At 31.4% G+C, this 22,500-nt stretch overlaps 1 protein-coding gene across 1 annotated transcript in view; it reads left to right on the top strand.

Annotated features, from left to right (window-relative positions):
• Positions 1–21,835, top strand: part of LOC144851365 (polypeptide N-acetylgalactosaminyltransferase 2-like) — a 42,232-nt gene extending 20,397 nt beyond the window's left edge. The window contains exons 4-14 of the mRNA XM_078708776.1: positions 3,252–3,319; positions 5,114–5,179; positions 5,771–5,892; positions 8,527–8,702; positions 11,480–11,583; positions 13,999–14,125; positions 16,415–16,507; positions 17,138–17,221; positions 17,661–17,787; positions 17,993–18,112; positions 18,804–21,835. Coding sequence (XP_078564902.1) covers positions 3,252–3,319; positions 5,114–5,179; positions 5,771–5,892; positions 8,527–8,702; positions 11,480–11,583; positions 13,999–14,125; positions 16,415–16,507; positions 17,138–17,221; positions 17,661–17,787; positions 17,993–18,112; positions 18,804–18,959 — 1,243 coding nt within the window. The 3' untranslated portion in view covers positions 18,960–21,835. The remainder of the gene's footprint in view (positions 1–3,251; positions 3,320–5,113; positions 5,180–5,770; positions 5,893–8,526; positions 8,703–11,479; positions 11,584–13,998; positions 14,126–16,414; positions 16,508–17,137; positions 17,222–17,660; positions 17,788–17,992; positions 18,113–18,803) is intronic.
• The last annotated feature ends 665 nt before the right edge of the window (positions 21,836–22,500 follow it).

Raw genomic sequence — 22,500 nt, 5'->3', positions numbered from 1 at the left:
GATAATGACTTTCGTTGAATAAACAACTATACGTTGAAAGTCGTTCAACGCAACGCAAACACAACGCAACGACAACATGTTGAATGCGTTGGGATTTTTGCAATAATTCTGTCCTGTACTGTAATACTGAATAAACTGTCATTTTTGGTGTAAATTGTAGAAACCTAAATATATCTGCATCATCATATTACAGTGATTCATTTACAATTGTATAGTTATTCATCCTATGCATCAAATTACCATTTAGAGTATTTTATTATAAAAATTTAATTTAGAAAATGTCGACATCTCTCGTCTGTTGCATGTCAGTCAATTCCTACAGAATATTTTGATTATTTGTTATTCATCTGTACAGTATCATGAGAATTTAAATTTTGTTTAAAAACCATGAACATATTTAGGGTAATTATTACCAAGTAAAATACATTAAAAACATTATGTATGAGTAAAAATAATTTAAAAAAAAATCTTTTTATTTTGAATTTTAATATTTGACCTATACATGTACAATATACCTGTAAAATGATACATTATAGTTTGTATACAGTACAGCTTTAGCAAGACTAAACAGACATTTTTGTGCTATAAATGGAAGTATCTTCATTCAAAGCAAATCTCTACGGTATTCAGAAATATCATTGATCACAAATGTATATTATGATTAACTTAGGGAACATATCATCAATTGACCTTTGACTTTACGATGACCTGAAAATCTTGACTTCTTTCCGTTCTATACATTAGACAAACTGGGGTAGCACTAACATTTCATTTTGTTTAGCCATTTGGCGAAAGTCAAAATATTTTTTTTAGTCAAATCAGTTTATCGATAGCCAAAATGGCTAAAGTCCAATTTTTTTATTTAGCCAAATGAATCGGTCATTAGCCAAAATTAAAAATTGTTGAAATATAATGGTAAAAACGTTTTAGTTAATTTATCTATGTCAATAGGTCTATACACTGTTCCCTGAACGTTTTTGTAAGGCATTTGGGGAAAGAGAGCCATCACTGTGTATATTTGATTTAAAAAAATAATTGTTGTATTTTATGATCAAAACAATTGTTCAAATTGTTTTTAATCATACAGCATTCATACAGTTATCAATTTAATAAGAAACATTTTACAGTTTTCTGAAATCCCCTGAACGCTATGTTATTTTTGTTTTTTACGCTTGGCTGGTGGCTTCCGTAACACGCGAAAATCCTAAGACTTTCACGGTCACCCACCGCCGCGCAGCGGGTGAATGTTTTTAAATTGGGTATGCTCAAGAGGTGCGAAAGTGCAGTAGCGCACGCCTAGGCCTACAAAATTATGTACGACGGTACGTCGTAGGCCTATATGCTAAAAATATTTCTAGCAAACGAACACTCGTATCGTTGTTGAACGTGCAGATAATATAGGCCAAAGCACAGGGAAAAGGCGTTTCTGTCGGGGGAGAAATTTATACCATCCCGGCTCGATCGATTATTTATTACCCAACAACACAGAAGCCGCGCCGTTTATATAGTCCGCAATAAATGCACGTGTGTGTTTAGCTAAATCCCCGTTAGACTCTACCATTTCCCGAATGTTGTTTTGTTTACTCTACTGACGCACTGCACGCACGAGGAAACTTTATTAAGGGTAAAATATGAAACTACATTATTGGAGCCTAAAATGCATAACGCATGAATATTGATTTCGATAAGATCATTCATTGAAGATACTATGTTTTTTTTAATCTGAAAAGAACACCCTTATCGAAAAATAGACAATCCCGGTAAATAGCCGACCGTCGGCTGTCGAGTCGTCGATCGTTTGTGCAGCGCAACACGTGATAGTTTGGGTAGACTCCATCATCCATGTGTCGTGTAACGTCTGTTTCTCTGTGCAGTCTACCGCTGCTATCTCCATCATATTGAAAAAACAAAGAGACGCCTGGTACAACGAAACAAGTTGACGAAAATGGAGCTTGAAGTAAACAACATGATATAACGAACAAAATAAATGTTTGAAGATCGACAAATGGACCTTTTAGTTGAACTTTATGCTTTCGCCAAAATGATTATTTTATTATCTATTTTATCATATGTCATAGCCAAAATGGCTAAAGTAGCCGTTTTATTTTTCGCCAATCTGGAAACGTTTTCGCCCATGGCGACTTGGCGATCGGCCAGTGCGAGCCCAGACAAATACATGTCATTTCACTGGGGAAAAAATGTTTTTATTTCTTGAACTTTACTATACAGGTTAAATTCTAAACCATAATTGATACTGCACATAACATTTTAATCATTTTGATTAGATTTTCAATATTTTTATTTTATTACCATACCAATCAAAATAAAAATGTAATTTGATTGTTCAAACTAATATTGAAAACTCAATGAAATACTCATTAGTTTTATTTATTGTATTATTTATAGTTTTGTATTGCATTTACAAGGTTAAGAACAATTTATATTAAATGGTCGGAGATAATCTTCTGACGTAGTTATGTTAGATCCTTTCAACTCCAAATTTATTTCCATGTTTGTCAAAGTACTGTAAAAGATTCTGTTCCACACAAGAATTATTTGGATAGGTTTTCTTCAGTACATACAGTACAGTATACAAAAATAAATTTAAATGAAAGATGATTATTGTTTAGTCTTCTGTGTACAACTATCAAACTAGTTTGACATGTGCCCAAATATGGTAGTGATCTGCCTAAATATGACCGCAGATGTCCATATATGGACACATCACATTTTTGTTTTTGATAATGATAGTGTAGACAGAGCTTTAGGCATCAGTGCAGTGAGCCTTATTCTTTTAAGTAGTAATAATTATTATTCCTTTAGCATCAGATGTTAAATTTCGTTCATTTTCTAACATCACATTATCGTAGGCCAGTTATTTCACGATTATGTTGTCGACATCCTGCTTACTGAGCTTCTAAAACATGTAGCAGGGACCTTAAAATAGATAAGTATTCATTGCGAATGTTGTTGCTATGACAACATGTGGGTCATTTATCTTTAATAGGTTTTAAGTCAAGAAAACGACTCTTACTAGAATTGATTTTTGTCATAAATGATGCCGATTTGCGGAATTTGGTGTAATGATGTTTATTATAAACTCATACATTTTTTTCTTGTTGGATAATTCAACTGGTACTGGTAGTAATACTTTTAAAATTATATAAACATCTAACATTTATATGTAATAAATACAGCCACTAAATATTATAAAAGATTTAAATAAATAATACTTTGTTTTTATTTTATAGTGTTTTACGAAGAAGCCCACCTCACCTAATCAAGGAAATTATATTAGTTGATGATTTTAGTGATGATCGTAAGTTTGTCTGTTTGTCAATTATCATGTAACCATTTCAGAAAACATTTAAAGGTATAAAAAACAGATTGCAAAACTGAGAAATGTTTAATTGGCAATTACATAAGCTTTACATAAACATAAATAAACAAAACAAAGACTGTGAGATGATAGACTTGGTAAACAAATATTCATCCATAATAAAAAGTCTATGCACTTTGAGAAAATACAACTAGGTTCAACAACCTCCCCTCATTAACAACCCAGTATACAACCCTGATATCTAAACTAAATCACACAAAAAAAAGATGTTCAGGAATATATTTTACTGTATAAATTCTCTTTATGAACAAAAATAAGTCAATTAAGTTCTGTAGTGTCCGTTTCTGTACCTTTTCCTATGTTTTTTCTTTAAAATTTCAGCTTTAAACATCAATATACTGTGTTTTAAACATAATTTTACAGGAAGTGAAACTTCTTTTACGGAAGTTGATTAAATTACTAATTATCTCAGGCAGCTAATTTAATGTCACTACATCATGACTGCTCTGCTAAACAATGCCAAATACAGTTTAACCGATTACGATATTCCAAGTTTAGGTCTGTTTGCAAGAGAAGTGTTTCTCTGTTTTTATCAGCCAATAAATTGGTAGATAAGATGTGAAAAATAACAAGATGATGGTGTGAAAAGGTGTTAAGCAAGCTTGAAATAAACGGACTTTGTACTTGTGAAGTGTCTGTGTGAACTGATATTCTAAAACAATCTATTTTAATGAAGTCAAACACTGCATTAATGTGAAATATCTCATTAAATATACAATTATCCAGTTCAACATTTAGTTGAGAACGGAATTTAACTAGAACTACTGTTCTAGTAGCAATTTTGTCTTGTTTTTTTTTAAATTTTAAAATGGGAGACTCGGTTTAGAATACTGTATCTCAATAGTTGAAGGTTAGTCCCAATTGGATAGTACATATCAAACAGAAAACCAAATAGTAGTTAAGGGAAAAATATTTTCATGAAGTAATTTTTTTTTACATTTCAACTTTATAGAGCGTAACCCCAGAAAGACAGTTTCTGAGAACAATAATTTTAAAAAGGTCAAACGTTTAGACAGTTAGTTAAACATCGATTCATCTTGACTTAATTATGATAATATGAAACAAACAAGGCAACGAGGCAAGCCACTATGATTTAATATTTTGAACTATATTTTTCTACTTCAGGACTGTTCAATTTTATTAAATAATGTTCACAAATGTTGTTTTCTAATAATTATAAATCCATATTTCAAAATCTGTAAAAAATGTGAATGTTATTTTTACAATGTAGAACATACGCTCTGTGAATTCCCTTATGTTTCAATCTTAATGGAAATTCCAATCAATCAATTAGTTGAACTCTGACCCATCACACTCTTGACCCTTACCTTGCTGACCCACAGATGTGCTTATGCTTACAATGTCAAAGGTTCAAATCCTTTTCTTATGTTCATGCCATACTATCGCCTTCAACCAGGAGTATAATTGGGTACTATGTTCACAGATGTATTTGAATGCAAACTTTAATTTACAAAAATGATATTAAAACAATTAATATTGTCTCAGGTGTACAGTTTGTATTGAATTATGTGTTACATAATTACATAATTAATTATATAACGTCATTACATTAAATATACATTAAACACTGACGACAGTTAATTATTGTTCTTATATATTATTCTTTTTCAAACAAATTAAATTCACAAATTGTATAGATTCTGTCAAAACAAACTTGTTAATGATGCTATTATATTATGTTTGTACTTACAGCTGAAGATGGCCAGCAGCTTCAACAAATTGAGAAAGTTAAAGTATTACGAAATGAGAGAAGGGAGGGTAAGAATGAATAATGTAGTAGTAAATTGTTTATTGAATTATAATAACTGTAATCATTTATCATGATTTTGATATAATCTTCCTTTCTTAAATCCAAGTTATTAGAGGACTATACTACAGTATAAGTCATTCCCTTTAGATTGTGTTGCTTTATTTGTGAGGAAATTAATTTTTTAAAAACCATTAAAGTGAATATAACCATAAACAACAGTCTACTTGAACGTTATCAAGAAGATTCAAAGGAGTTACAGTTAAGAGCACTTATAAAATTGAGCCAAGTTGGACGACCTTTGTGTGGCCTCAGCCCTCCCCTCCTCCCCAATACACACTTGTTTGCTCAGAGCATACTACTTTAAACAAATGTAGTGGAGCTGTAGCTTGGTGGTTAATCCCAAGGTCCAGGGTTCAATCCTAACCTAGTGTCAGGGTTGTATCGCACAACTCTTTCAACTATACTACCGAAAATCTCAAATAAGACTTAGTTTTATAAGCATGATAGATTATAAAATAGTTAACCATCCTGTAAATGGCGAGTTACTCGTTGTTGGATGCGTATGAAAAAAAACCAACTTATTTTCTTGTATCTTGCAGGTCTAATGAGATCTCGAGTGAGAGGTGCAGACTATGCATCAGCAGAAATTCTTACATTCCTAGACAGTCATTGTGAATGCAACCAACACTGGCTCGAACCACTCCTTTCAAGGGTTCAGCAGGTAAGTGTTTTCATGCCTAGCTTAACTGGAGTTCTTCAGTTCCTTTATCTAGGTAGTGTGTAAATGAAATGATGATGTGGTATGATGAGATTGTCCCATTTCCAGGTAGGGGTGTTTTGCATATTGTTCTCTCACTATGGAGGGAAAGGGTAATATTGTTTTATCCAGGTAAGTGGCACCAACACATTTGTTATGCTATGATATTGTAATATTAGTTTGTGATTTGGATTATATAAAAACTATTTTTTTTATATGAATGAATAATTAAATATTCAAAGATTAAACAAATATTTTGTTACATGCTGTTAATTGCAGTCTATATTTGTTATTGAAAATAATCTTTATATAGAATTGTAACACCTAAAATAAAAATGATTTTAGTAACATGTTACCACAAACAATGCCAAGCAACACCTTCCTTTCTTTCAAATGCTTGATATAAATTTAATGTATTCAGTAACTGAACACTAGATTTTAAATATAAAAAGCTTGTTTTAAAAAGAACAATGCGTTTTAATTACATGAAATGTATCTTTCACTATATTAATATAATAAAAATGATATGCATAATGAATGAGATTAGATTCATTTTTAAATGTCTTGGCAGAACATTGGCATGATGCTTCTAAAGCTCGCTGTCTATACTAACAAACTAGTGTGATGTCCCCAAATATGGTAGTGATATGTGTAAATATGGTAGTGATATGACATCATCATGTCCATATATGGGCACATCACATTTTTTGTCACATCAAGTTTGATAGTGTAGACAGAGCTTAGAGTTTGATAGTGCTTTAGTTTGCTCTTGTGTGAAGTAAGTCTGATACTATGTAGGAACTACAGTAATACTATATTTATTCATCTTGTGAATTATAGAAAAGTTATTTCCACTTTACGTCCCATTTGAAGGACGTGACAATGAGAGTAATACATCTTACCTAATGATACAAGCAATATGGCTCGAACAATGCCTCTCACGCGCTAGTCCGATATCCCTTACCATTACGCCATATCCCTGTTTGCTGTCAAGTGTTAATTCGTAGCTGTTAGTTTAACACTTCAATCTACATACAATGTAGTTTATTTTAGTAGCACTTTTACATGTCAGAAATTGTCTATGTAAACAAATTTAACATATATCAACTGTTGTAAGCGTGAAGGAGGTTCTTATGTTATTGTGTCAATGACACCTTCCAGCCATTTACTAAGGCAACCCCTCTTTACCATCTCATCAATTTTGGAATAAATTATCTTGGGTTATTGAGTAATAATAGAAAAGTAGGTAGTCTTGGAATATATCGCCTTTTAAATATTTGATTTGATTATATATGGGCATGATGATTTCATATTACTACCATATTTGGGCATATCACATAAAGTTTATAGTGTAGACAGAGCTTTACTGATATTTGGAAATTGAGACATTGGTGTTTTCTTTTAGACTTTGACAGTTATATATTTAAACAAATATAGTGAGAAGGTCTTTACTGCCTTTTGTAGTAGAAAACACATACACAACACAGCTACGTCAATATGTCATCAATTATAAAAACTGTTTAATACCAAATCAATCATTATATACAATCATTTTGTCTAATTTTATTTGTCTAAGGTATCACCTTACGGTAATTTGTTTCCTGTGTAAACGATAGTAGACATGATCTAGCTGTAATAAAGTACACAATATTGTCCCAGATTCCCGCAATGATAACAATAGTTTATAATTTAATTTGAATTATTATCCACCCACATGTAATTATGTATCATTTGTATTGCAGAAATATATTATCAATTTAATCATAGTCTTATGTACGTAGATAACTCCATGCATATCTTTATTTGTCCAAATTTTAAAAATTAACAGAAATTTGTTTTGAAAACTGGAATATCATATTTAAATAAAACACTAAAAATACACACAAAAATTGCACCAACACAGATACAGTAAGCACAACAACACAAAAAATTAAATTCATTCATGTTTTATGTTTAAATTACACCTTTTTATATTTAACAACTTAATTGTTGTATATTAGTAATGGATTCCTGCAACTTATGTGGTTAACATGAGTGGGTGCAACCTACTTTTATGTGCTAATGTAAATGTAATGTATCTCCTTTGTGGAGATGATTTTAACTATTTACTTCATTTAGTATAAATAATAGATTAATAATCATTTCGTGTAGGCCTGAGGTGATATCAGGATTGAAATGTTAAATAAATTAACGTTTCTGATGTTGATATCAAACCAAAAGCTTTTAGATTATCACTCATAAAACTTTTTTTTCTTTTTTTTTTTTGCTATTTTTATTTTAGGGTATCTAAAGTTCTGTCTACACTATCAAACTAGTTTGTGATGTGCCCAAATATGGTAGTGATATGATGTCATCATGTCCATATATGAGCACATCACTTTTTTTTTTATAGTGTAGACAGAGCTTTATTGGTGCCCATCTGGTAAGGTAACACTCTGGTCCAATTTTGGGAGAGGAGTTCTTCAGAAACTTGGGATAAACTTCATCCCTATAAAGCTGCAAACAATTAATACCAGCAGTTCCAGTTATATTCATATCATCAAGTGTTTAAATTATCTATTGCATGAAATTTCATTCTACCAACAATTTCTTTTTTAGGATTGGAAAGCAGTTGTTAGCCCTATCATTGATGTCATTAACATGGATACCTTTCAGTACGTCGCAGCTTCTGCAGATCTGAAGGGAGGCTTTGATTGGAATCTAGTCTTCCGGTGGGATTACATGACAGCAACGGAAAGAAACTCTAGACGATCAAACCCAGTTGCACCAATAAGGTATCTGTGTGTTAAATATACTGTAGGCGGTATGAACGAGTGTAATCGCATGCTGAAGTATTATCTCATCCCTGAGTATAATAATCCCACCACCTAATTTAGGCTATATGGACACAAGATTATAATCAATTCCATTATTAATTCAATCTTCATTCAACATTTAAGTAAAAGTACAAAAAATATAATAAGTGGAGTATAATCCTAGCCCCTATTTTTCTACAAATTCTGTACCCAGGCCCCACTGGTACCCTATACTTGGTCAGATACAGTACAACCATGGAAAATCTCCTAACTTATTTCTCCATGGTGCTGTAGTACCGCTGTTAGAGCTACCCTTTTGAAACAAAGTAGAAAAAATGGTACAACATTTACTGTAGTATCTGGTTGTTTTGATTCTAGTAATAAAAAGTGTCTACACTATCAAACTAGTTTGACAAAAAAGTGTGATGTGCCCATATATGGTAATGATATGACATCATTGTGTGCATATATGGACATTTTTTTTGTCAAATTCTTCACCTGAATAAATTAAACTGTTTGTCTCAGTGTCACTATAAAAAAAAGCAATTTTTATGTCTATGAATTCAAATCTATTTTGAGAATGAAATATACTTAATTTAATCAATAAATTGTGTAAGTAGATGGAATGTTATGTGCTCTGGTGAGTTATTAGTGACAAGGGAAGATAATTTTGTAAATATTTTGACTTTATTAATAACTATAAAGTCATAGTAAATATGAATCAATATTTAGTTAAAAAAACACCAAATTCATGTAGTTTGATTCAGTGGAAAAGAGTATGGTGTATAATTCTTTAGAGATACATTGTCATTTGTCATGTTTTTGTGGGACAATACTGTACATTTTTAAACAAAAATAAAATTAGGAGATTTTATTTCTTTCTCTTATTTTACCAGAAATTATTTTTACAAAATAAAATTGTTATTCACATAAAGTTAGTTTAAATCCTTTAATTTAAAGCTCTGTCTACATTATCAAACTAGTTTGACGAAAAAAGTGTGATGTGCCCAAATATGGTAGTGATATGCCCAAATATGGGCTGTATCACTGTGTCCATATATAGGCAGATCACATTTTTTTTCACATAAAGTTTGATAGTGTAGACAGAGTTTTAGAAGACAAAAATTCTGGTTAAATTAAATTCAGCGTCTTGGATCTCTGCATAAAATATAGGCCGCATTGCAATGACTACCTAGCTGCTAGTTGAACTCTTTTGGCGTTCAAACACATTTGAAATGTCATATAGTCAATCATACTAACATTTAAACATTAGTGACAGCACTTTTTCACTTCATCCATATTCAGTTTTTTCATTTAAGTCAGAAATTGTCCAAAAGCAAATTAACAGAATCAGTATGTATGCTTTTAAAACAAATGTTATAAAAAAGCTTTGGTATTGACGAGTGATGTGAGAGATTCACAGCCAAGAATTGAACATTTGCTTTTGTAGTTTTTTTTTTCAAAATCATCATCATGTCCATATATTGGCACATTTAAATTTTTCACATAAAGTTTGATAGTGTAAACAGAGCTTTAGAACCCTTACTAAAAGGTTTTTGTTGACCATGAGAACATATGGGATACTGTAGATCAATGCTGCTGGTTCTACCGCAGTCCTGATTTGAACAAAGCATTTTGGTCTTACAAGACAAACATTATCATCATCATCAGTCGGCTGCGGAGCAGGCGACTACAAGCTTTCTCCAGCCACAACGGTCCTTGGCTAACTCTGACAGCTTATCAGAGGTAATCATGCCTTCTTCATCCCCCAAAAGCTGTTGGATGTATCTCAGAAAGTTGGTTCTCTGCATTCCTAGTTTTCTTTTCCCATGTTGGGGAACATACAGAGCGTACTCTTTGCATGGTTCAGGCATTCGAAGCGCGTGGCCCAGGAACTTCAATTGGCGGGATCTAATATTTTCCACTAGCAGTCTGGTCTTGGTTAACACCAAGCTACAATACCATTAATCTTACAATTTAATCATGGCAAGTTACCAAATGCATCTATAATAAAAGTACTTCAAACATAGAACTCATAAATTCTGCCTGCCATTTATGATTGATACTTTTTTAATAGGTTTACTAATGTTACATTATGTTTAGTCTGGTAATTATTGGCCATACATTGTTTGCACCTGTTGTGTATAGTGTATGTGTATAAGAGAGAGCAATAATGGTACTACTGTAGTATTATTATAGTATTGTAGGCTAAAGTACAATATTATGTTGCAGGTATAACACTTGTCATCAATATGATCTCTTGTGATCTGTGAACACTTGATTTCTTGTGATGGTTGGGTTGGTGATGATATGATGGTTGAAAAAATTGAACAATGAACAGTATTTTTACTTAATGCCAAGATTATTTAGTACTGACAATTTTAATCTGAAGTATTATGCTACTGCATGATGGTGAATAGCTTGTTAGCTCAGTCTACACTATCAAACTTTATGTGATGTGCCCGTATATGGACATAATGATGTCATATCACTACCATATTTGGGCATATCACTACCAAATTTGGGCAAACTAGTTTGATAGTGTAGACATGCTTCAGATAGAAAACATATTTTGAAAATTATTGTAACCATAATAATTCAACATCAATGATGTCCCAAAAGTAAATCATTATCCATTATTGTTGTTATCATGATTTTAAAGGTATTTTTTATCTGTTTTCATTTTTTAAACATTTTCATACAATTTCTTACATTTTTCATATAATTTCTTACATTTTTTTTACATTTTCTTGCAGAACACCAATGATTGCAGGTGGTTTATTCACAATTTCTAAAAAATGGTTTGACGACCTCGGAAAATACGATATGATGATGGATATATGGGGCGGTGAAAATTTAGGTAAACATTATTTCACAAAATTTATTGTCATTTGCAATTGGTGTATTGGTAAGACTTTTATATGAATATCTCTAAAATCCATTGTAGTATCATCATATCACTTTTTCACAATTATTTCATCCACTGACAAAATTTGATTAAATTCTCAGTTAACAGATAAATATCACCTTACATATTATTATCAAATTTGACTATAAAATAAGTATTTCTTCAAAAAACCTAGTAAATCATCCTTATTCATACATGAGTTACTTCCAATAGTATATGATAGATATCTGTTTTCACACAGCTAAACTGTCATTACTGCATAAAATGGTTGTTGACCATGAAAACAATATTGATTTTAGATTTATTATATTTCACTTATTGTTGACTGACAATACATTCCAGCAGGTGGTATATATATATATATATCTTGTTTGCTATAGTATAAAGTCAATGACAATTTGTTGTAAAGCTCTGTTTACACTATCAAACTAGTTTGACAAAAAAAAAGTGTGACGTGGCCAAATGTGGTAGTTATATGCCCAAATATGTTAGTGATATGCCAAAATATGTTAGTGATATGACATTATCGTGTCCATATATGGATACACCACATTTTTTGTCACATAAAGTTTGATAGTGTAGACAGAGCTTTAATGACTGTTTTATTTTAATTACATTTCATCTCAAGTTGATATTTACTTCATTTCAATTTCATTTTTGTTTACATATCTATATACATAAAGTATTATAACAATAACAAATGATTCCTAACAACAATACAGTATAATTCTAGATCAATAGAAATAACATGTGCAATTCTTATGCATACAAAAGAATTCTCCATTATAACAGTCATTACCTATTACCTACTGTCTTCATTTTCTGACTATAAATTTACTTTTGTTGATCTAACAACAATATAACTTATAAGGTCACAAATTCTCTCTTCTAATCTTTAAAATTCATTTTATTAAGAAATATTTATTTGCTGGTTCATTTACAAGAACCACTCTAAAGCTCTGTCTACACTATCACTACCATATTTAAGCATATCACTACCATATTTGGGCACATCATACTTTTTTTATTATTAATTTTATAGTGTAGACAGAGCTTTAAAGGATAATGACCCAGTTACATTGACTAATTTATAAAAACTGGTGGGAAAACAGAAGTATCACATTTATGGCTTGACCAAAATCACCTGTTCACTTTTTGGAGAAATGTCCAAATTGTCCACTCACTAATTTTATTATAAATCCTATAATAAAAGGTTTTAAACATAATTTTAATTCATACAGTACATGCATTGATGAAGACACTACATTAGAATGCGTTGATGATGAGATCACATTAAATCCCAAATTACCTATCTGGATGCTTATTGATGCGGAAACATGTCACATTAACCTAAATTTAACATTTTACTCCCAGCACATGAGTAATGTATGTGCCGGGTATTCAACATAGAAGTGAATTCAGATTTCTCAATCAGAATATAATGGTTTTAATATAATGCAAGAATTATATTTGATCTTTATCACTAAATGGTATTTAATATATTTATTTGTTCTTTCTTTAAACTGAAATACACTTTCAATACAAATGTACTGATTTCCAAAGTGGTTCAGTAAACATATTTACAACAAAAATAAAATATAAAAGAAAAACAAAAAGAAAGAAAACAGATATAAAACTATTTACAATTGTGAAGGCAAAAAGGTTAATACATATATGTTTTCTATAGTGAAGATTTAAAAGTTGCCAAAGACATATTATGGAGTTCTGATTTTATGTTATTTGGTAGAGAATTCCATAATTTAGTTGATCTATAAACAAAAGTTCTTTTTCCCTGAGAGTTATTCCATAACGGAATACATAAATCATTATTACTTTGGGAGCGAGTGCATTTATTATGGTTATCTACAGTAAATTGAAATAATATTGTTAAGTATTTGGAGCTATTTCTTTTAAACATTTAAATAGCATTATAAGAATATTTTCATTCCATTTTTCTGTAAGTCTACTCCATCCAAGAGTACTTAAGATATCATTAATAGGGGTATACATGTCTACTGATAACAATATTCTACCTAATCTGTTGATTACAACCTGAAGAGAATCTGAAAAACTTATGTTACAATTGGACCAAACACAGCAACAATAATCAAATAATGGAATAATTAAAGCATTTGCTAACATTTTTAAAGTATACATAGGAAGATACATCTTAATACGACGAATCACACCGATACGTTTAGCTATTTTACAAGACATTTTGTCTATATGTTCCTTCCAATTTAGTTGAGGATCAAAAATGACACCTAAATACTCTGCAGTTACTGTAATGCATTACAAATCTCAAAAGTCTAGGTACTTTACCCTAATGACAACAATAATTTTTGTTGTGTTTTTTTCTTTTTTCAGAAATATCATTTCGTGTGTGGCAGTGTGGGGGTACATTAGAGATTATTCCGTGCAGTCGTGTAGGACATGTTTTCCGTAAACAACATCCGTACACATTCCCAGGTGGAAGTGGGAATGTCTTTGCCAGGTATGTTAAGTAATTTACAACAGACAATGTAATAATAATGATAGTCTAATAGTGCCTAATACAATGTTTTTATCGCTTAAAGCTCTGTCTACACTATCAAACTAGTTTGACAAAAAAAGTGTGATGTGCCCAAATATGGTATATGAGTAAATATATAATATGGTTTTTGAATTTCAGTATAGTATTATATGGTTGTAGAAATAAACAATTATTCTCTCTGATGTATGCCTTTACACACACTGGTCATTCATCTTAAAGTAGTTCAAAGTTGACTACACCAATATCTTATTTTAAAGAGTTACTTTTTGTACACATTCTCTGTCTATGTGTTCAATTAATAATCTATTTTGACGTTTAATAAATCCATGGACGTTTGTTATGTGTTCATGTTGATGGATACAATTCCACATTAATTACATGTCATTGCTGACTATTAATAATTATCAGGTGTGCGTTGATAATGTAATGAATGTTTTGGTGCAAGGTAGAGCATATGTATCGTATTACTTTAGTTTTTAATTTGTTATGATAGTTAGAAATACTTATTTGAAAACTATGTGGACCAATAAAAAATTCTTGTTGAATATTACCTTAAAAATGTTTATGCATTAAGTGTCAGATTCGTATATCGATGTTATGATTTTAATTTTTACTGTAATTTTCATTTCCGTACGATAGTAAAATATACTGTACATCAATGTTTTATTCGAAGGAAGCAAAAAAGCATACATGTATATTAAAAATCTTTGTATTCAATGTGGTGGACGATTCACAGACTAAAGCTCTGTCTAAAATATCAAACTTTATGTCAAAAAAAATGTGATATGCTCATATATGGACATAATGATGTCATATCACTACTATCATTTGGGAATATCACTACCATATTTGGGCACATCACATTTGTTTAGTCAAACTAGTTTGATAGTATAGACAGAGCTTAATGTTGTGGATTACTGTCTGGATTTCATTCATTCTACCTCTAGTTAAATCTATTTTATGTATAGCCTATGTTCTTGAGTTTTGATCATGTTTACAGTAACTTGAATACAGAATTATTTAATTGTACATTTGATCTTGTTTTGGTCCATGTGGACGTAACCTTGGTCTTAGAGGAATAATAATTCATAATAAATGTAGATATGATCGTTTTTAAATCTCAGGCAGCAACCATTTTGCTTAGTAGAAATTATTATTAGCATTATTTATGAAACAAATGTTTAAGGTCGTGTCAACATAGTTTTAGTTTAAGTTGTGTCAACATAGTTTTAGTTTAAGTTGTGTCAACATAGTTTTAGTTTAAGTTGTGTCAACATAGTTTTAGTTTAAGTTGTGTCAACATAGTTTTAGTTTAAGTCGTGTCAACATAGTTTTAGTTTAAGTTGTGTCAACATAGTTTTAGTTTAAGTTGTGTCAACATAGTTTTAGTTTAAGTTGTGTCAACATAGTTTTAGTTTAAGTTGTGTCAACATAGTTTTAGTTTAAGTTGTGTCAACATAGTTTTAGTTTAAGTTGTATCAACATAGTTTTAGTTTAAGTTGTGTCAACATAGTTTTAGTTTAAGTTGTGTCAACATAGTTTTAGTTTAAGTTGTGTCAACATAGTTTTAGTTTAAGTCGTGTCAACATAGTTTTAGTTTAAGTTGTGTCAACATAGTTTTAGTTTAAGTTCTGTCAACATAGTTTTAGTTTAAGTTGTGTCAACATAGTTTTAGTTTAAGTTGTGTCAACATAGTTTTAGTTTAAGTTGTGTCAACATAGTTTTAGTTTAAGTTGTATCAACATAGTTTTAGTTTAAGTTGTGTCAACATAGTTTTAGTTTAAGTTGTGTCAACATAGTTTTAGTTTAAGTTGTGTCAACATAGTTTTAGTTTAAGTTGTGTCAACATAGTTTTAGTTTAAGTTGTGTCAACATAGTTTTAGTTTAAGTTGTGTCAACATCGTTTTAGTTTAAGTTGTGTCAAAAGTATATGTGTTGTCTGCCGGAGAATTTTAGTGAAATAAGCAAATTTAAACATCGTTTTCAGAACGTTTGGTTCCCACTTGGGCACAACGATGTAAGTCCACCATAAGTACTTTGACCAATCACAACGTGAAAGATCATCCGAACTGTCAATTGTGATTGGTCACCTCAACTCGCGTGCATTGTGCCTATGTCGTTTTGTTGTGTTAAGCAAAACGCATTTCTTTTGTATAAAAAAATGTGTAAAACATTACATAACATAAGAAAAAAAAGACAAATTTAAGTTTGTAGTTTTATTGGTGAATAATAATGTTTAATTTCCCGTAGAAACACAAGACGCGCAGCAGAAGTTTGGATGGATGATTATAAAGAATTTTATTACGCCGCTGTCCCGTCGGCTCGTAATGTACAATTTGGAAAGTAAGTCGTTTTTATTTTATATCTTAAATAATAAAATTTAAAGATAAACATACTGTATCTGTAGAAAGTATACACAAATAGCAGTATCAAGTTAGATATGATAAATAAAAAAATAAGAAAATTGTAGTGGCTTGTATTGGAGCTGTAGCTTGGTGGTTAACATGCTTGCCTTCCAATCCAGGGTTCAATCCTGACCTAGTGCCAGGGTTGTAGCTCACAACTCTTTCAACTCCCTAAACCTCAAATGAGCACGATAAATTATAAAATAGTTTATCCATCCTGTAATTGGCGAGTTGCTCGCGGTTGTGTGTGTATGAAAGTTTAAAAAAAGTGTATGCACCTCAGTTTCATACACAGTAAGTGTATGCTAACTCCACCTTCATTTTAACTAGCTATCATACAACTAGAACTCTGATATAACTATAGTCAAATTTAAAGATGTCATAAAAACCAGTAGTCTAATGGCAGGGCTTTGACACATCAGACAGAATACCAGATGACAGTTCCAAATTTTGTAGTAGTAGTAGTGGTAGTGGTAGTGGTAGTGGTAGTGGTAGTGGCAGCAGCAGCAGCAGTAGTAGTAGTAGTAAAAAAGATTACTAATATTAATGATTGAATTTGTTCTTATAGTATTCAAGGTAGATTGGAAATAAGAAAAAAACTAAACTGCAAACCTTTCAAATGGTACCTTGAAAATGTCTATCCAGAATTAAGGTACGTTTCACATTTAAATTATCAAGATATATACAGTATATCCTCGGGTTTAATCCCACTTTGGGTTTAATCCCACTCCCTACTTTATGTCTGATTTAAAAAACAGGCATATCTCCAGTTATAGTCCCAGTATTGGTCTGAGTATAGGCCTTTATCTAGCCAGTTTGAGTCTTTACAAGAAATGCTTACCAATCATTTGTTTCCTGAACCTGAGTCCTGAGTCGAAGTATAGTCCCACCCTCCAAAGTCAGTCCAATTTTATGTTCTACATCCAGGGGATATAAGGTATTACTAATATTAAAAATACTAGGGCCAAAACAGTGTTTAAATGTAGTTTAAAACCTCCCCAGTACAATTCTGATCATTTTGGTGCCTGACATATATGAATGTAACCAACAAACATACAAATGTTAATATTAATTTTTTTGTTTGTTTTTAGGGTACCTGATAAATCAGATATAGCATTTGGAGCTCTACAACAGGGCAATTTATGTATAGATACATTAGGCCACATACACGATGGAACAATAGGTGTATATGAATGCCACAATAGCGGTGGAAATCAAGTAAGCTAAATCAAGATCAGTATTGTATGAGCGCGTAAGCAGCCCCAATGCAACTAACCTGCATTGGAGGGCCCTTACAAGTGCTAAACCAGCGCCCTTGACCCCTGCATTATGTCACTGATCAAGACAGCCATTTGGATTTAATTCGGGAGCTGGCAGGGTTAAGTATGTTCTAAAATCCTAAAACATTTTTTGTTATTTGCAGGAATTTTCTTTAACCAAAGATAAACTTATAAAACATGCAGATTTGTGTTTAACGTTACTGGACAAAAATCCGGGATCTGAAATAAAATTACATGGTTGCCAGTCAGGAAATAAAAACCAGGTATGATGTTATTTTGTGTTTTATGGCATTATATGTCAGTCACAGTATTATAGGTCTAACTTATTTCTACTTGATTATAGTATTATAGGCAGATGTAAAACAGTGTCACATATAACCCTTGTATTATTTGATGAGGTAAATTTTTAGGCTTATGACCTATGATACAGGAGTGTGTGATGCATATATAACACTGTATCACATAATTTTCCTATGATACAGTAATATAGAAGTAGTATGTTGAGGAGGTAAAAAGGGAAAGATTCAGGAGGTGGGATGGGAAGTAAAATATGTATTGTCTTTTAGTAGAGGAGAAAACTTGGGATGAGGGAGGTACTCAATGTCTACCTTGTCATCTGCCATTTGGCAGATCCATGACAGTCTTCTTTCTCCATACTTCTCTATTTAGTACTTCTTCTTTTAGTTCCGAAGATGTATTTTTATTTTTTTTAATCTATCAATTTCAGCAAATTCCTTTCTTTAAATATGTTATAACTGTACGTTATTGGTGCTTTTAAGCATCTACCTACCTACCTCAGAATATGTATTTTTACATATTTTTTATTTGTGGGGAAGAGAAAAGAAAGAAAAATTCAATATGGAGAGAAATAGCAGAAATACTTAATTCAACGTTATTCCTGTTTGAAAGAAATACTACAATAACATATAATTTTTGATATTTATTTTCAAACAGAAATGGGAGCGACAAGATCGTCATTTGCGATTCCTAAACAGTAATCTATGTATTGATAGTAAGAACCCTAAAGGACAAGCGTTGGTTGTTCAAAAATGTGATCGTACATCGTTAACACAAAACTGGAAGTTTTCCATGAATCACTTAAAACAATAGTATTTTTTTAAATTATGAAATATGAGATGAATGCCAAGATGAGAGATAATGTGTGCTGCTCCACTAACAAATTATGAAACATTTCTTGAAACTGGTCATGTTGAAATTTTACAAAAAAAAAAAAGATTAGTTTGTCAGAATTATATTTATAATGTTTACAGCCCGTATTGGATGTTCGCACGCATCATATTCCAAGATATTGGTCAGCTTTCTGTGGCTATAATTTAGAAGAAGTATTATTGATCCAGTAATATGTTCCACGAGATAGCGAGATATGTATTGCTAGAGGGCGCAATTCACAGACGAGGACAATATTCTTGAAGCAAATAGTGACTTCCAAGAGGCAAATGCCTTTATTTTCATTCGATGTTATTTGCAGAGTTTCACCATAAATCTCAACACTGAGGTTTATCTTATCGATGTTAAACTTGAAATGAAACATAGTCTTCAGTTTCAAGCTTCAACATAGCCAATATTTTTAATTTTAGAATATTATCCACTAAAAGTAATGTATTTTATCTTGTATGTTATCATAGATGATTATGAAGCCAGAGAGAAGCGATCTTAATTTCAAGCATTTAATACATTTTGAATGTGCAACTTAAGTACAAAATAAAGCATAGACAAACTGGTAAGAACATACAAACATTTAATTATTAGGACTAAATTTAGCCAATTCATGTCAACATTTAATAATTTCTATCAATTCATTACAGGGGTCCTTTTTCGAACAAATAAACCCATTGAGGCCGCTACCCACCAACGGTAATGTATGCAAATTAATCCACCTTTTATAATACAACGATACAATAGACTACCATCAAATCTTGTTTACCAAACCAACGCCCCAATACACCCACCTTATAAAAACAACTTACTGCTGTAAGACTATATTTTGGTTTAATTTTTAAAAGATAGTTGGTGAATATGTGGAACAGGATTTTAATATTATTATGAATTTCCCTTTGGCTATGATCTTTTTTTAATAAATGAATTTTATGATAACAGTACTGTGATCAACAATCATCTCGAAGGTGTAGAGAATAGATGCACACATTTATTGTGTTTATTTATCAAGTGCAAGCTACACATGTAGCATAAGTCAATAAAGTCAACCCTTCCAATACTGGACTCCCTGAAAACTGGAAACTCCCAAAACCATACTTTACGTCCAATTTTTTTGTTGCCGTTAAAAACACATTCGGAATACCAGAATATCTGGAAACCATCCCAAGGGTGTCTGGTATTGGGGGAGTTGATATATATTTATATTCGGACTGATTATATCATCAAGAAGTATTATAAAACAAATTTAGCCAAAAAAATATATTTAATTTGTCAAATTTGATTTCTTCTATAGGTAAGAAAGGAAAAGATATATCAAAGAGCATAAAACAAACTTGTAAAAATGTATGATCATTTTGTTCATGTTGATAATACAGTAGAACTCCTATAAAGGGGATGCCAAATTGTCCCCTTTTAGTAGGAGTGTCCCTGTATAAGTGTGTCCCTGGATAAAGGTGTCCCTGGATAAAGGTGTCCCTGGATAAAGGTGTCCCTGGATAAGGGTGTCTCTGGATAAGGGTGTCTCTGTATAAGTGTGTCTCTGTATAAGTGTGTCCCTGGATAAAGGTGTCCCTAGATAAAGGTGTCCCTGGATAAAGGTGTCCCTGGATAAAGGTGTCCCTGGATAAGGGTGTCTCTGTATAAGTGTGTCTCTGGATAAGGGTGTCCCTGGATAAGGGTGTCCCTGGATAAAGGTGTCCCTGGATAAAGGTGTCCCTGGATAAAGGTGTCCCTGGATAAGGATGTGCCTGAATAAGGGTGTCTCAACAGTTCTACTGTATTCTTACACAGTTTTATTGATTTTGTATTATTAATCACAATATTTATTAACTGTTGATTGCAATTTTGGGTTTTTCTGATTCCTTCCATTTGAAAAAACTTTGCTGCACACAAAGAATAGAATGGTATGCCTTGATACATGATACACTTTGATTGGTAGTACAATAGTACATAAGCCAGTCAAACTTGTATCATATACGGAAGGCTTTTGACATAAATTCACGCTTGCACGCACACATCATTAATCTGTCAATGCTTTCATGTTATATCTCAATGTTATTGTTTATGGGAGAAGGGGTCAATGTACTTTGATATAACCATGAAGGAAATAAATTTATACTTCCTCAATGATAACAATATAAAAATTTGATTGTAGAGCACCCCCACTTTATAATGGTTTGGTCCATAATCAATTACTATTGACTTTTGGACAGTTATTTTAATACATATTTGATTGTTTTGATTTTATATTGTTTATTGTTATATAACTCACGTGCACTTTATTATTAGCAAATTGGATTATTTTGCAACTCATATCAAAGCAACAAATCACATGATTTTATAAATTAAAAAACACATTTTTTATAAGTGTTTCTGTATATATATTTTGAAATGTATTAATATATTGTTTTGAGACATTTATTGCTTAACTAATTGAAATATTTGTGTTTTTTATCTTTTGAGGATTGAATTCAATTTTAAACCTTCCAAAAGTATATGTTTAAGTAAGCATTATTTTAGCTAGTATTATTACAATTTATCTATATTAATATTATTAAAAAAAAGAAATAAAAAATATAATTTATTTGTATTATTTAGATTGTAAGGAAATAATTTGTAACGGTAATTAAATATGTTAATGAATATTGTTTTTAAATTGGATAAATGTGCTTGATAAGGTATAGAGATATCACAGTGAATATTTCTAAAATCACAATACATTTTATACTAATGTTATGTCTCGCATCTTCACCATTTCATTATTATTTCTGTAGAGTATATTTTAATTGAATGTGGCTATTTCAGTTGTATTCGTACTTAAACATGTACTGTGAGTGTGTGTGGCGCAGTGTGTTAGACGTTGGACTACTGATCGTGAGATCGTGGTTCGAATCCAACTCTCGCCGTATTGCTTGTATCTTTAGGCAAGATACTTTACTTACGTTTGCCTCTCTCCACCCAGGTGTATAAATGGGTACCTGGTTAGATCAAGACACAACTTTGCGCTGATTACTAGCTGCATTATGGAGGTGCAAAAAATGACTAGGGTAATAATGTTGAGCGCTTAGAGGTTTCACAACATTAGGCGCTATATAAATCCAGGATATTATAATTATTTATAACTGAGAAAATACATTATTACAATAGAACTATCTTGGAATACCCCAAAGGGAAACAATCTTTCAGTCTCAAAGTCTCCCCTTTGTGGGAATTCTTCAGTATTTATTTATAATGTTGGACAATGCAGATGGGGAAAAAAGGTAGTTCAAAATTCAAAAGTATTGTGTATTAATGAAAATGAAAGTCAAGGACCATTAGTAATTATTATATGGGAATTTACAATGTTTATGTTCTTTGAACATGCTGGTTATTAAAAACCGAAAGTTCTTGCTCAATTACCTTATCGTCTAAAATTAGAGCATTGTTAAAATTAATCTACCCTGAAAGTGTTAATGATGTACATGTATATTGATTA

This window comes from Antedon bifida, chromosome 9, assembly GCF_963402885.1.
Source record: "Antedon bifida chromosome 9, ecAntBifi1.1, whole genome shotgun sequence".
NCBI classification, from domain to species: domain Eukaryota; kingdom Metazoa; phylum Echinodermata; class Crinoidea; order Comatulida; family Antedonidae; genus Antedon; species Antedon bifida.
This window is presented reverse-complemented; position numbering and strand designations above follow the sequence as displayed.